The sequence below is a fragment of the Procambarus clarkii genome, chromosome 23 (assembly GCF_040958095.1).
Source record: "Procambarus clarkii isolate CNS0578487 chromosome 23, FALCON_Pclarkii_2.0, whole genome shotgun sequence".
NCBI classification, from domain to species: Eukaryota; Metazoa; Arthropoda; class Malacostraca; order Decapoda; family Cambaridae; genus Procambarus; species Procambarus clarkii.
In genome coordinates, this window is record NC_091172.1 from 13,166,118 (window position 1) to 13,180,607 (window position 14,490).

Sequence of the window (14,490 nt, forward strand, 5' to 3'; positions counted from 1 at the left end):
GTAGGAGAGAGAGTACCCCAAAGAGGTCATCACTGCCTGATGTTATAATGTAAGGGGACTCCCCTTCCAAACAGCAACACCTCCCCCCCCCCCCCTCTCCTTACCATCTTCCAACAAGAGGCATCAATAAAGTTAAGCTTTAACTTGTGCATACTATAGTAAAAAATATGTACAAATCCACAAGGGCCGTGACGAGGATTCGAACCTACGTCCGAGATCATCCCAGACGCTGCCCTTATCGACTGAGCTATGACATGGTAAATTTGTGGGGGTACATGGTGCATGGGGGAGTTGTGTAAAACCCTGGTTTGTGTCTTGGAGAGACTGCAGGATCCACTAAGTTCAATAGAACTTCGGTTTCAACTCTTTTACCATGTCGTAGCTCAGTCGATAAAGGCAGCGTCTAGGATGATCTCGGACGTAGGTTCGAATCTTCGTCACGGCTCTTGTGGATTTGTTCATTTGATGCATCACGCTATTGTGATTTCGTGTGTAAATAATATGTGTACAGGTATTATGTATGAAATGTATTTGGAAGTTAATATTTTTGGGAGTGTGGAATGGATTAATTCAATTTACATTATTTATGGGAAAATTCATTTTGAATTATGAATTTTTGAGTTACGACCCGTCTCTGGGAACGAATTAAATTCGTAAATGGAGGGGGGCCACTGTAAATACATTCCATATATATTACACCCTATTGAATAATATTACTGCAAAAACTAGATACTGTATAAACCATTCACACTGAAATAATTATATAAAAATGTATTTTGGGCAACCCCTGCCACACTCAGCTGTAGGCTGCTAGGCTGACCTTGGATTCTTGATCTGTGTATATAAACTCTCATCACACAATCTTTGTGGTTCATTATGGTGCACAAACATGTAGATAGGTATATACAACATGTGTATATAGTGTAATGACAGCAAAAAAAACTGTTTGATTGATTGTAGAATATAATATACATATCACATATATGAGCCCCATAATTTTGAGCATAGTGATGTTCCATACATTGAACTATATAAATTCCACAAATTAAACACTTTTAAATAATATCACAGCAAAAAAAACAGCGTTGATTGTAACGAAATTCAATTTTCTGGGTGAGCCCCAGAGGCTCCCTGGAGCTATTGGGGTAATATGCGAATCATTAGACCAGGGCATTAGTCAATGGAGTTCTGCCTACCAGGGACCACTAGCCAGAACATGACCCCCCTAAGAGAGGTGCAGGGAGCAATGACCCTGGAGAACCCCTCCCCCCCCTGTTTTTGGGGGTTATTCTTATCTGCCATCGACTGAGGTTAGGCATCCAGAAAAGTAGGCATAACAAAACATACCCCACATTGTAAGAAAATTACAACTGAAAGTCAAACAGAGAGACAGAAGGAGTCCCTCCAGAAAGCCACCATTTCATTCTTCGCCAGAAAAGGAGAAGGCTGCATATGAACAAACCGACCACCAGGGCCAAAAGAGCAGAAACCCCTGTGCCGGAGGAGAGCATGAAGCTCACCGACCAGACCCCCAGAGGCCAATGCCAACAAAAACAGAGCCTTGGAAAAACAATCTGAAACTGAAGGAGCCACCACAAACCGAGGAAAAGAAAGATAGAAGAGCACCCGGTCCAAGGACCAGGAAAACTCAGATGGTGCATGAACAGGCTGGAGGTGAAACAAAGCACGAGAAACTTATGAAATGGGGGTAGAAGTAACATCCACACCAAACGCAAGCTGGAGTGGTTCAGCCAATGCTGCAAGATAAGAGGCGACAGTACAGTGACATCTCGGCTTACGAATGCCCCTCTTTATGAACTTTTTGGGTTACAAGCCCAATTTCTTCGTAAAATCCAAATTGGGCTCCAATTTGGATCCAAAATGGTTCCAAATGGATTTGGTTCCAAATTTGTGGTGATACGGCGAACACACCTCAGTTTACCAGTGCCTCCTGCCTAGTGACAATTGTGCCTGAATTTTTTGTAAAGAATTTCATTTTTTTTTAGGATATTTGAATATAAAAGTTATTATTACTGTATATATCTCGCCATAGGTCCCAAGAAAGCCAGTGGTAAGGTTCAAGCCAAGAAAACACACATGAGAATGACCATAGAAGAAAAACACGAGATCATTCGTAAACATGAAAATGGTACACGGGGTTGTTGAACTAGCTAGGCAGTACAACAAATTTATGTCAACGATATGCACTGTAATTGCTAAGAAAAAGGACATTATGAGTGCTAAAGTGGTAAAAGGCATATCAACAATCACGAAACACAGAACACAAAAACTTGAGGATGTTGAAAAGTTGTTATTAATTTGGATACACAACAAGGAGTTAGCAGGTGATAGCATTTCAGAGGCCATCATTTGTGAGAAAGCAAGGCAATTGCATGAAGACCTTTTAAAGAAAACCCCTGGAATGAGTGCTGCAGATACGAAAGAGTTTAAGACAAGCAGGGGATGGTTTAAGATAATTTAGAAAAAGATGTGGTATTCATAGTGTTGTGAGGCATGGGGAGGCTGCCAGCTCAGATAAATCAGCGGTTAAAAGATTTGTTGACGAATTTAAAGATTTTGTAGAGAGTGAGAGATACCTACCACAACAAGTGTTTAATTGTGACAAGACAGGACTATTCTGGAAAAGATTGCCTAAGAGAACATACATTACCCAGGAGAAGAAGTCATTGCCCGGACACAAGCCTATGAAAGATAGGTTTACTCTTGTGCTGTGTGGTAATGTGAGTGGCAATTTGAAAATTATACCCCTGCTTGTGTATCATTCTGAAAATCCAAGGGTTTTCAAAAAATATAATGTGTAGAAAAGCCAAAATGTGTGTGATGTGGAGGGTTAATAGTAAGGCATGGGTGACAAGGCAATTTTTATGGAGTGGGTGAATAAGGTGGTTTGCCCTGCCATGAAAAAAATATCTGCAGGAGAAATGTTTGTCACTCAAGGCCCTACTTCTCGACAATGCTCCTGCTAATCCTCCAGGCTTGGAAGATGCATTGTTGGACAAATTTAATTTTGTTACAATAAAGTTCCTTCCTCCTAACACCACTCCTCTAATTCACCCTATGGACCAGAAAATCATATCCCAATTTCAAGAAACTTTACGAGAGGGCACTTTTCCGGAAATGTTTCGAAGTGAATGATTCTACACACCTCTCCCTCATAGAGTTCTGGAAAAACCATTTTAACATTTGTACTACTTTAAAATTCATTGACAAAGCCTGGTAAGAAGTGACTCAAAGAACCCTGATCTCTGGTTGGAGAAAATTGTGGCCTGAATGTGTTTCAGATCTAGACTTTGAGGGGTTTGAGCCTGAACCTGAAGTGTCTATTGTTGAGGAAATTGTTACTCTGGGATGGAAATTGGGTTTGGAGATGGATGGTGCTGATGTGGAGAGGTTGGTGGAGGAACACAGCGAAGAACCGACCGCCAAAGAACTTCTAGCACTTCACAATGAGCAGCAACAGGAGGTAGCTGAGGAAATTTCTTCAGGGGAGGAGGCAGTACAGAATGTCCCTTCCTCAACAATTAGGAAGTGGTGTAGACTATGGGAAGAAATGCAAACTTTTGTTGAAACGACTCACCCAGAGCAAGCTGTAATAGGCCATTGCATTAACCTTTTTAATGACGATGTGATGCCTCACTACAGACAAGTGTTACAACAAAGGAAAAACAATCCTCAATGGATCGCTTTTTAGTTAGAAAATCAAACGGTGAGCCACAAGCAGGTCCTAGTGGTATGCAGGCAAAACGTGCCAGAGAGTGTACCCCAGAGAAGTCATCACTGTCTGATGTTATAATGGAAGGGAACTCCCCTTCCAAACACCAATACCTCTCCTCCTTCCCCCCTTCCAAACACCAATACCTCTCCTCCTCCCCCCCCTTCCTCACTGTCTTCCATTTGCCAACAAAAGTCATCAATAAAGTTAAGTAAACGCTTGTACATACTTTAGTACTAAAGATTTGGGTAAATTATGTATGAAATTTACTTTGAAGTTAATTTTTTGTGGAGTGTGGAACGGATTAATTCAATATACATTATTTCTTATGGGAAAATTTGCTTTAGTTTACGAATTTTCGGCTTACGAACCGTGTCTGGGAACGGATTAAATTCGCAAGCTGAGGTACCACTGTATTAGGCATTAAATGACAGTTCTGAAAAAGCCAAGACAGAAAGCACAAGACAACCCGAACAGAAATAGAAGACAACCTATGAAGAGAGAGAAAATGGCGGAAAGAACGCCAGGAAACTTCATACGGTTGCCGAGACGAAGCTCTTAGGTGGGACACCATCAATGAAGCCACCTGATCACCATACAATTGGTGATAATCCCGGGTCAAAAAGACCAGATGTGAAGAGTGGAGGAGAAGACCGAACCAGCCACGTAATAGACTGGTCCAACCTGCTGGAAGAGGCGGTGCCATGGAAAATACCCCAGGTTCGGACACCAAGCAAGCAACACCTGGAACCAAGACCGGGCTGGCAACCAAAGGGCCACGAAGACTACCCTCCCATGGTAAAACTCCAACTGAGCCAGAACCCGAAGCAACAGCTGTACTGAGAGGAAGAGATACAGGTAACCCCACTTCGACCAGTCCTGCCAAAAGGCATCCACTGCGAATGCCTCACAGTCGGGGAAGGGAGCCACATAGATCAGGAGACACCGCGATCACACCGACACGAAGAAATCCACCTTTGGGAGTCCATACGTCTGGTAGAGCCAACTGATGGAGTCGGTGTCAATAGTACATTCCATGGACGGGGGGAATGAACCAAGACAGGCTGTCCACCAGGATGTTGGACAATCCCCGGATATGAACCGCACGGAAAGCCAAACCCTGAGAACCCAGCAGACGAGCCACTCGAAGCGACCAGCCCCAAAGAAGCAGGGAGCGAAGAGAACCTCCGCGGTTCAGGCAATGAACCACCGGAGAACAGTTTGAATGAAAGGAGCAGGATGGTCGAACCCCGAGCAACTCGAATACTCCGAAGAGACAACCTAACCGTTGCAAACTCCCGCACCATGCTGTGAGCCCGATGGAAGGAGGGACCCTACAGCCCATGGCCGGCTTGGTGAGCGCTGGTCACAAAACCCAAGCCGAGAGACGACGCGGCTGTGAAAATATCGAGCGATGACACGGGTAGGCGCCAAGGCACTGAACCAAAAAACACAAAGAAGAAGCAGGCGATGTAGCAACTGACGCAAGGCCCCTGGAGAACGAACCCAAGGATTACAAGCGAGGCTGAAGGGGCATCCCAGAAGGAACGAGAACAGATGCTGAAGCCAAAATTGACCCAGTGGGTAGACCAGCACAGAGAAGTTCAGACTCCCGCACAACTGTTCGAGCAACCTCCGAGTGACCTGGGGGCCCCCAGAAACAGCTGAAGACAGAACCGCAGCCGCAGAAATGCCTCCAGAGGGAGAGACACGGCAGCGGTTCGAGAGTCCCAAACAAGACTCAGCCAGGTCCGAACCTATCTTGAGAGGATTTCGGGGCTTAGTGTCCCCACGGGCCGGTCTTCGACCAGGCCTCCTTTTTGTTACACACCCCCCGGGAAGCAGCCCGTAGCAGCTGTCTAACTCCCAGGTACCTATTTACTGCTAGGTAACAGGGGTATCGGGGTGAAAGAAACATTTTGCCCATTTGTCTTCGCCTCCACCAGGGATTGAACCCGGAACCTCAGGACTACGAATCCAAAGCGCTGTCCACCCAGCTGTCAGGCGCCCAGCTGTCAACAAAGCCACCTGATCACCATACAATTGGTGATAATCCCGGGTCAAAAAGACCAGACGTGAAGAGTGGAGGAGAAGACCGAACCAGCCATGTTCGGTCAACCTTCGAGTGACCTGGGGCACCTGGTTCCTAGGACGGAACCAGATGGGACTTCTGCCAGTTCACCAGGAACCCGAACCCGGCGAGCTGAGAAAGAACCACACCTCTGTCAAGCAGACAAGCAGACCAACTGGGAGCCCACACCAGTCAGTCGTAGAGGTAGGCCAGAACTCGAACCCCTAACAGATGCAGATGGGTCATCATGATCCAGGTAAGACACGTGAAAATGCGAGGTGCCAGATTCAAGCCAAAAAGAAGGCAATGAAAGTGGTAAGCTAGACGCCCCACCACAAAACCTAACCAGTCCCTAAACCCCAGACGAATAGGAACGTACCAATACGCGTCCTTGAAGTCCAGGGACATAATCAAGGCACCCGGCTCCAAAAGAAGCTGGACCTGAGACAGAGTGGTCATCTGAAAGAAGGGGCAAGGAATACAGGGATTCAGATGGGACAAATCCAGAATGAACCGCAGATCCACATAGTCCCATTTTGGCACTGGAAACAGGCGGGAAACCCACCTGAGGGATGTGGTTGTTTCGACCACGCCCAAGCGCACCCACTCCGAGATCACATGAAAAAACGCAGTGAAAGAAGCCTGCCCCGCCAGCCTGAGCCCTCCAAAAAAGGAGCCGCCGCCTAACGCCACCACAGGCCGGATGACACGACCCGAGACGCCCACGAATCACGGGACCAAACGTGATCAAATGGAGCGAGCCTCCCCCCCACATCGCCCTGTCAACGAGGCGAACAGTGAAAGGACCGACGCCCCTTACAAGAAGCCGACTGACGAACAGAACAATCATCACGCTAACAGATGACGCCGGCTCCAAAGGAAGCACCGGCTCCGAAGCTGGCATCAATGGCCCACCCAGACCAGCGGAACCCCGAGCCCTGGCATGACCCACCTGAGAATTCTTTGTAAATAATTTCATTGTTTTCCTGCTTTTTTGGTTTCTGAACATAAAAGTTCTTAATATATATCATGTCATGGGTCCCAAGAAAGTCAGTGGTAAAGTTCAACCTAAGAAAATAGTTGTGAGGATGTCAATAGAGGAAAAACAAAAGATCATTTGTAAACATGAAAATCGTATGAGGGTTGTTGAACTAGCTAGGCTGGATGGTGCTGATGTGGAGGACTTGGTGGAGGAACACAGGGAAGAACTGACAACCGACGAACTTCTAGCCCTTAACATGAAGCAGCAACAAGAGACAGCTGAGGAAATTTCTTCAGGGAAGGAGGAGGCAATAGAGAATGTCCCTTCCTCATTAATTAAGAAAAAGTGTGCAGTATAGGAAAAACTTCAAAGTTTTGCTCAAAAGTGTCACCCAGATAAAGCTGTAGCAGGCCATTGCATTAACCATTTTAATGACAATGTGATGTCTCACTACAGACAAGTGTAAAAATGTAGGGAGGAAAATAGGGTCTATAGTCAGATTCTTAGTAAGACAAGCAAGCAATAAGCCACAACCAGGTCCTAGTGGTATACCTGCAAAACATAGGAGAGTACCCCAGAAATATCATCACTGCCTGATGTTATACTAGAAGGGGGGACTCCCCTTCCAAACCCTAACACTTTTCCTCCTCCTCCCACCCCCCTCCTAACCGTCTTCCATACACCAACAAGAATCTTCAATAACGGTAAGATATACTGTAGTACAAAATATTAATAATATTCGGTAGAAAATGTATTTTTAAGTTAATATTTTTGGGTGTGTGTGGAACGGATTAATTCAATTTACATTATTTCTTATAGGAAAATTAGTTTTGGTTTATGATTTTTGGTGTACAACGCGTCTCTTGGAACAGATCAGAATCGTAAACGAAGGTATCTCTATATAATAACTCTGTATGGATATGGTGGAGTTTACCTTGAACCTTGAAAAAATCATTAGAGACTTACTTCGATCAACTGTGTTTTGCACCAACTTCGGGTTAGATGCCAATTCCTTTCTCACTTCCAGCCTAATGTTTGTTTTATCCTGGTTGCTGCAGTGTTTGGCTTCCTTTACTGATTCTTCTACTTTTTCCTTCTCCCTGGCCACTGCCACTTGTGCATAGGTGAGTTGCATATATTTCTTGCACTGTTCTATTCCCTGTGTAACTTCCTTCATCTGTACTGACAAAAGCTGTTTTTCCTGTTGAATTTCCTTACCTAACCTTTTGAAGTCATTTATGTTTAAATTTGCTTTAACTTCTTCCAAAGCTATTTTTAAGAGTTTATTTTCCTCTTCCATGGCTTTGCAATTTGTTTCCAATTGATTCTTGTCCTTGCGTAAGTCTTTCACTAACCCCTTAAGACCTAAAACTTTGCTAGTCAAGTGGTCATTACTTTCTTTCAATTTGCTGATTAATTCTATATGATAGTTCACTATAATATCGAATTTTGCAAATTTGTTGTGTAGACGGCTTATATCAATCCTTTCTTCATTAAAACCCCTAAAATCTAGCTGTTTTGTTTTCCTTCTTGCCAGCAGCCATCTTGAATGTTGTTGTCTGCACTGTGAAGACTATGGCAACTTTTTCTCATCCAATTTTTTTACTTCCGTTGGCACATTCGTGTTATCTCACCTATTTTTCCAAAGCACAACACCTTGATGTTCCTTGGGACACCACTCACTATCATCAACCTGTACTACAATACTTAGGATTGTTAAAATATCCTGGAGCTTCTCTGATGCAGGTGATGACACAAGGGGTGTCACCTTTTGAATTCAAAAGGTGAAATTTTAGGCCATTCGTGAAATTTTGTGAAACCAAAAAGTGAAATGAAAGGTAGGCCGCACAAAAAAATTTGGTTCTGCCTCAAGAAGCTGTGGTTGTTCTTGCCCTTGCTGGGGTGGTTCTTCTCTGGCCCCGACCACGGCGGTCTCCGGGTGTAGAGTCCCTGTGCCTTCTTTCACTAACTTTGAGGTCAACCCCGGAGCTCACAGTTCCTGCGACGGTGTTGGAACCAATAGTATTGGCATTTGCCTTTCGAATGAAGACTTTTGGTGCTGTGGAGAGGGGGAGACCTGCTGCTTGGTTAACAGGTTCTCCTCTGTGTCAGTCTATTCTGGCTTTGCACCCTGAAGAGGCCACTCCAGACTGACAACCAGAGCACAACTCCATAGTCTTCTGAGACTGATGGATGCCTACTACTAGCCCAGCTGGCTTTTCACAAGAACTGGACCACCTGGCTTTTCACTAGTACTGGCTCAGCTGGCTTTTCATTAGTACTGGCTCAGCTGGCTTTTTACAAGTACTGGCTCAGCTGGCATTTTACTAGTACTGACTCGGCTTGCTTTTCAACAGTACTGGCTCAGCTGGTTTTTCACAAGAACTGGCCCACCTGGCTTTTCACTAGTACTGGCTCAGCTGGCTTTTCACCAGTACTGGCTCAGCTGGCATTTTACTAGTACTGACTTGGCTTGCTTTTCAACAGTACTGGCTCAGCTGGTTTTTCACAAGAACTGGCCCACCTGGCTTTTCATTAGTACTGGCTGAGCTGGCTTTTCACCAGTATTGGCTCAGGGGACTTTTCACCAGTACTGGCTCAGCTGGCTTTTCACAAGAACTGGCCCACCTAGTTTTTTTCACTAATACTGGCTGAGCTGGCTTTTCATTAGTACTGGCTGAGCTGGCTTTTCACCAGTATTGGCTCAGGGGACTTTTCACCAGTACTGGCTCAGATGTTTTTTCCACCAGGCCACTTGGACTCTAGTGCTGCCTGATGGTTTAGTGAAAACAGTACATCACATCCTTATGGATAAAATGTATTCCATTTTTTCCCCAACAGAAGTGAGGTTATGAATGATAAATACATTACTAATCAAATAGAATATCATAGATAGTTTCTTACCTATCAGCACAAGATTCATCCTCGGAAGCAGACTCACCCCGACTGCGACTCTTGCCAGATGCTGGACTAGAGGGTAAGGAGTCAGGCTCTTGATACTTAGCAGTGGCCACAACTTCAAACTTTATAGCACCATCATTCTAAAAAAGTGAGAAAATATAACTATGCAACTACTTTACCTGTATTTCACATACAATTTAATCATTTATATTTACAAATGGCATACGGTACATGCACAGTTGAAAAGAAAATATTAAATTGTTATATTATTATATTCTGAGCTACAGTATCCCACTCAGTTGCTCCCTAAAGTGTCTTGTAGAAAGAATTGGTATCGGACAGGCTAGATAACATTTTGACCTCTCCCCCTCCCCCCAGCACGACAGGCTTTTTAAAACAATCCCTTCAGGATCATACTGATACAAGGGATAAGTATAAAAGTCTCAATTCTGCTTGGAATGTACTCTGGAAGCTTGATTTATAAAAAGTTGAAGCCCATTCAATTCCTCCTTGGCATCATGTAACCACAATTAAAGTGCACTTGCAAACTACCAGTTAGGCCAACAGCCAGTAACCTTAAGCTGGTAGTTCAAGTGGTTCAGCCTACTTTCACTTAGCCCTGCACTTTGTGCATATGTTTTGTTATCTTCTCTTGAGCAATGCTCAGGGATAGGAGAATTCGTCTTCAAATTTATTTCTTCCATCTTAGTGCATTGGGATGGTTTTGATCGTCTTCCTGTCCACTCTGCTCTTATCCAATTCTGTTGTTTCTGACAAGTGGATTGAGCATGTTTTGAGAACTACATTAGCCTAGTTTAGGCAATAGCTTTAGAGATTCCAAACCTGGGGTCAGTTATGCATTACTGATATCACCTTCTAAGGATACCTAATGGCATTTTCTTAGGAGTGCTTTGCTCCTTGGTGTGCAAATGAGGTTTGCTGCTCTATTTGTCTCTTGATGCAGTTGTTTTTTACTAGTTTCTTAATTTTTGTCCAATCAATCTATTGGAGGAGAGGAGGTGGGGGAGGGGGGGGGTTGAAGAAGAGCACTGTAATGCCCAGTTGTTTTTGGAGATGGACTAGGGCTAAGCTGCATTGCCTCCCTTCACTCACTGGCACACCCGAAGGTATCTCAAGTTGTAACAAATATCTGGCTGCAAGAAATTGGGCCTGGCCCCATATAGTTCACTGAATCAAGGTTGCACTGTACTTATATTCTGTGTACATCTCTCAACCAGTTTAAAAAGAAACTAAGAAATATTCTACCTAATTTATATCATGTAACAAATTTTACTTCCATTTTTTCATTCCAAATAAGTAAATGTGTGTTTTCTTGTTATTGTAAATATTAAATACTATAGTTTTACTATAGAATGATGAAGTTTTGATTGTATTATATATATGATTGTAATCTTATGTTTTTTGAGTCAAAATTAACATAGAAATTTGATGAAACCTAACCCAACCTATCTATCCTAACCTAATCTATCTAAACCTATCACAACCAAGAATAAACTAATATAACTAAGTCAGTAATTTATGTTCCTAATAGATAATTATTGTTAAAAAAAAGAGCCAATCTGGAAAGAAATATTTGAAAATAACAAAAATCATTCTGCCTGTTAGGCACATCAGACCTTGCACACTAGGCCAAGAAGTGTGGTTCTGGCGGCTATTAGGCATGAAATATATATATATATATATATATATGTCGTACCTAGTAGCCAGAACTCACTTCTCAGCCTACTATTCAAGGCCCGATTTGCCTAATAAGCCAAGTTTTCCTGAATTAATATATTTCCTATAATTTTTTTCTTATGAAATGATAAAGCTACCCTTTTCACTATGTATGAGGTCAATTTTTTTTTATTGAAGTTAAAATTAACGTAGATATATGACCGAACCTAACCAACCCTACCTAACCTAACCTAACCTATATATATAGGTAAGGTTAGGTTAGGTAGCCAAAAAAAGCTAGGTTAGGTTAGGTTAGGTAGGTTAGGTAGACGAAAAAACATTAATTCATGAAAACTTGGCTTATTAGGCAAATCGGGCCTTGCATAGTAGGCTGAGAAGTGAGTTCTGGCTACTAGGTACGACATATATATATATATATATATATATATATATATATATATATATATATGTTGTACCTAGTAGCCAGAACGCCCTTCTCAGCCTACTATGCAAGGCCCGATTTGCCTAATAAGCCAAGTTTTCCTTTATTATTATATTTTCTCTAATTTTTTTCTTATGAAATGATAAAGCTACCCATTTCATTATGTATGAGGTCAATTTTTTTTTATTGGAGTTAAAATTAACGTAGATATATGACCGAACCTAACCAACCCTACCTAACCTAACCTAACCTATCTTTATAGGTTAGGTTGGGTTAGGTAGCCGAAAAAGTTAGGTTAGGTTAGGTTAGGTAGGTTAGGTAGTCGAAAAAACATTAATTAATGAAAACTTGGCTTATTAGGCAAATTGGGCTTTGCATAGTAGGCTGAGAAGGGCGTTCTGGCTACTAGGTACGACATATATATATATATATATATATATATATATATATATATATATATATATATATATATATATATATATACACACACACACACACACACACACACACACACAGGGGTACCTCGGTTTAAGAGTTTAATCCGTTCCTGGAGACAGCTCGTAATTCGAAAAATCATAATCTGAAGCTAATTTCCCCATAAGAAATAATGGGTAATGAATTAATCCGTTCCTGGCTACACAAAAACCTCACTTCAATCTAAATTTTATACCTAATTCATCTAAATCTACACTACAAAAGTATGTTCAAGTTATTACTTACCCTTGCTGATGACTGCTATTGGCATATGGAATATGGTGAGGAGGGAGGGAGGAGAAGAGGTGCTACTGTTTGGAAGGGGAGTCATCTTCCATTATAACATCAGGCAGTGAGGACTTCACTGGTGTGCACTCTCTGGCACGTTTTGCCTGCATACCACTAAGACCTGCTTGTGGCTCACTGCTTGCTTGTCTTACTAAGAATCTGTCTAAAGACACTTCTTTTTCCCTACATTTTAACACTTGTCTGTAGTATGACATCACATTGTCATTTAAAAGGTCAATGCAACGGCCTGCTACTGCTTTATCTGGGTGAGTTTTATTCAACAAAACTTTGCAGTTTTTCCCATACTTCACACATTTTCTTAATGAAAAAGGGACATCCTCTACTGCCTCTACTCACAACTAATTTTTTTAGGTTGAACCTTACCACTGGCTTTCTTGGGACCCATGGTGAGATATATAATAACCTTAATGCTCACATGGCCAAAAATCTGACAAAAAACTGTAAATCCTTGTGAAGAATTCAGGCAGGATAGTCACTGGGCGTGAGACACTGGTAAACTGAGATGCGATTGCCATGCCACCACGCGCTAGTCGGCTTGTACTCATATCAACACCCTCGTATTCTGATGAAAATTTTCCGAGCAAATCCTGCTCGTAATCCGAAGAACTCATAAACAGGGACGCTGGTATTCTGAGGTACCACTGTATGATGTTGTTGAATATGACCGAAAGGGTAAGATTAATGATTCTAACACGAATCTTCTCAATATTTCTCACGTTTTTCTTCACTGTCGGGGGTAGTTGAAATATTAACTCTTCAAAGTTCATTTTCTCCTTTTTTATTTATGGTCTGACACCTAAAAGTGTATGACACAAATGTTTTTGGGTGAGGTGACAGAACATGAATCAATGGGTATAAATTGGATATGAAAACATAAGAATGAAAGTAACAAGAAAGACTGCTGCCAAAATATACTAATAAATATATAAATATATATATTTATAACCTTTAGGCACTTTTTGTATCAACCCACGTACATCTTGTAACCTTTAAATACATAATACAGCAAAAAAATAAAATCACAAAAGGAAGGGGGTGGTAGAAGAAAAGCACACAGAAACTGTGTTGGAGGGGACCCATGCATTATGTGTGGTTTCCTAAGGGTCCCCTTTCTTCCAGCCAGAGGTGGTACTCCCTTCCATATAGGGGGTGGTAGAAGAAAAAAGCACACAGAAACTGTGTTGGAGGGGACCCATGCATTATGTGTGGTTTCCTAAGGGTCCCCTTTCTTCCAGCCAGAGGTGGTACTCCCTTCCATATAAATATTATATATATATATATATGTCGTACCTAGTAGCCAGAATGCACTTCTCGGCCTACTATGCAAGGCCCGATTTGCCTAATAAGCCAAGTTTTCCTGAATTAATTGTTTTTCGACTACCTAACCTACCTAACCTAACCTAACCTAACTTTTTCGGCTACCTAGCCTAACCTAACCTATAAAGATAGGTTAGGTTAGGTTAGGTAGGGTTGGTTAGGTTCGGTCATATATCTACGTTAATTTTAACTCCAATAAAAAAAAATTGGCCTCATACATAATGAAATGGGTAGCTTTATCATTTCATAAGAACAAAAATAGAGAAAATATAATAATTCAGGAAAACTTGGCTTATTAGGCAAATTGGGCCTTGCATAGTAGGCTGAGAAGTGCGTTCTGGCTACTAGGTACCACATATATATATATATATATATATATATATATATATATATATATATATATATATATATATATATATATATATATATATATATATATGTCGTACCTAGCAGCCAGAACGCACTTCTCGAGCCTAGTATGCAAGGGCCAATTTGTCTAATAGGCCGAATGATTTTCTTTATTAGCAACAAATTGTTTCCAATTGGTTTATTTGAATTATTATTATTATTATATTATATTAAGA

General features: G+C 41.9%; 1 protein-coding gene across 1 annotated transcript in view; it reads right to left on the reverse strand.

Moving 5' to 3' along the window:
* LOC123764086 (intermembrane lipid transfer protein VPS13A) overlaps nt 1-14,490 on the reverse strand; it is a 275,027-nt gene that overhangs the window by 206,179 nt on the left and 54,358 nt on the right. Inside the window, 1 exon segment of the mRNA XM_045751613.2 lies at nt 9,691-9,827. Coding sequence (XP_045607569.2) covers nt 9,691-9,827 — 137 coding nt within the window.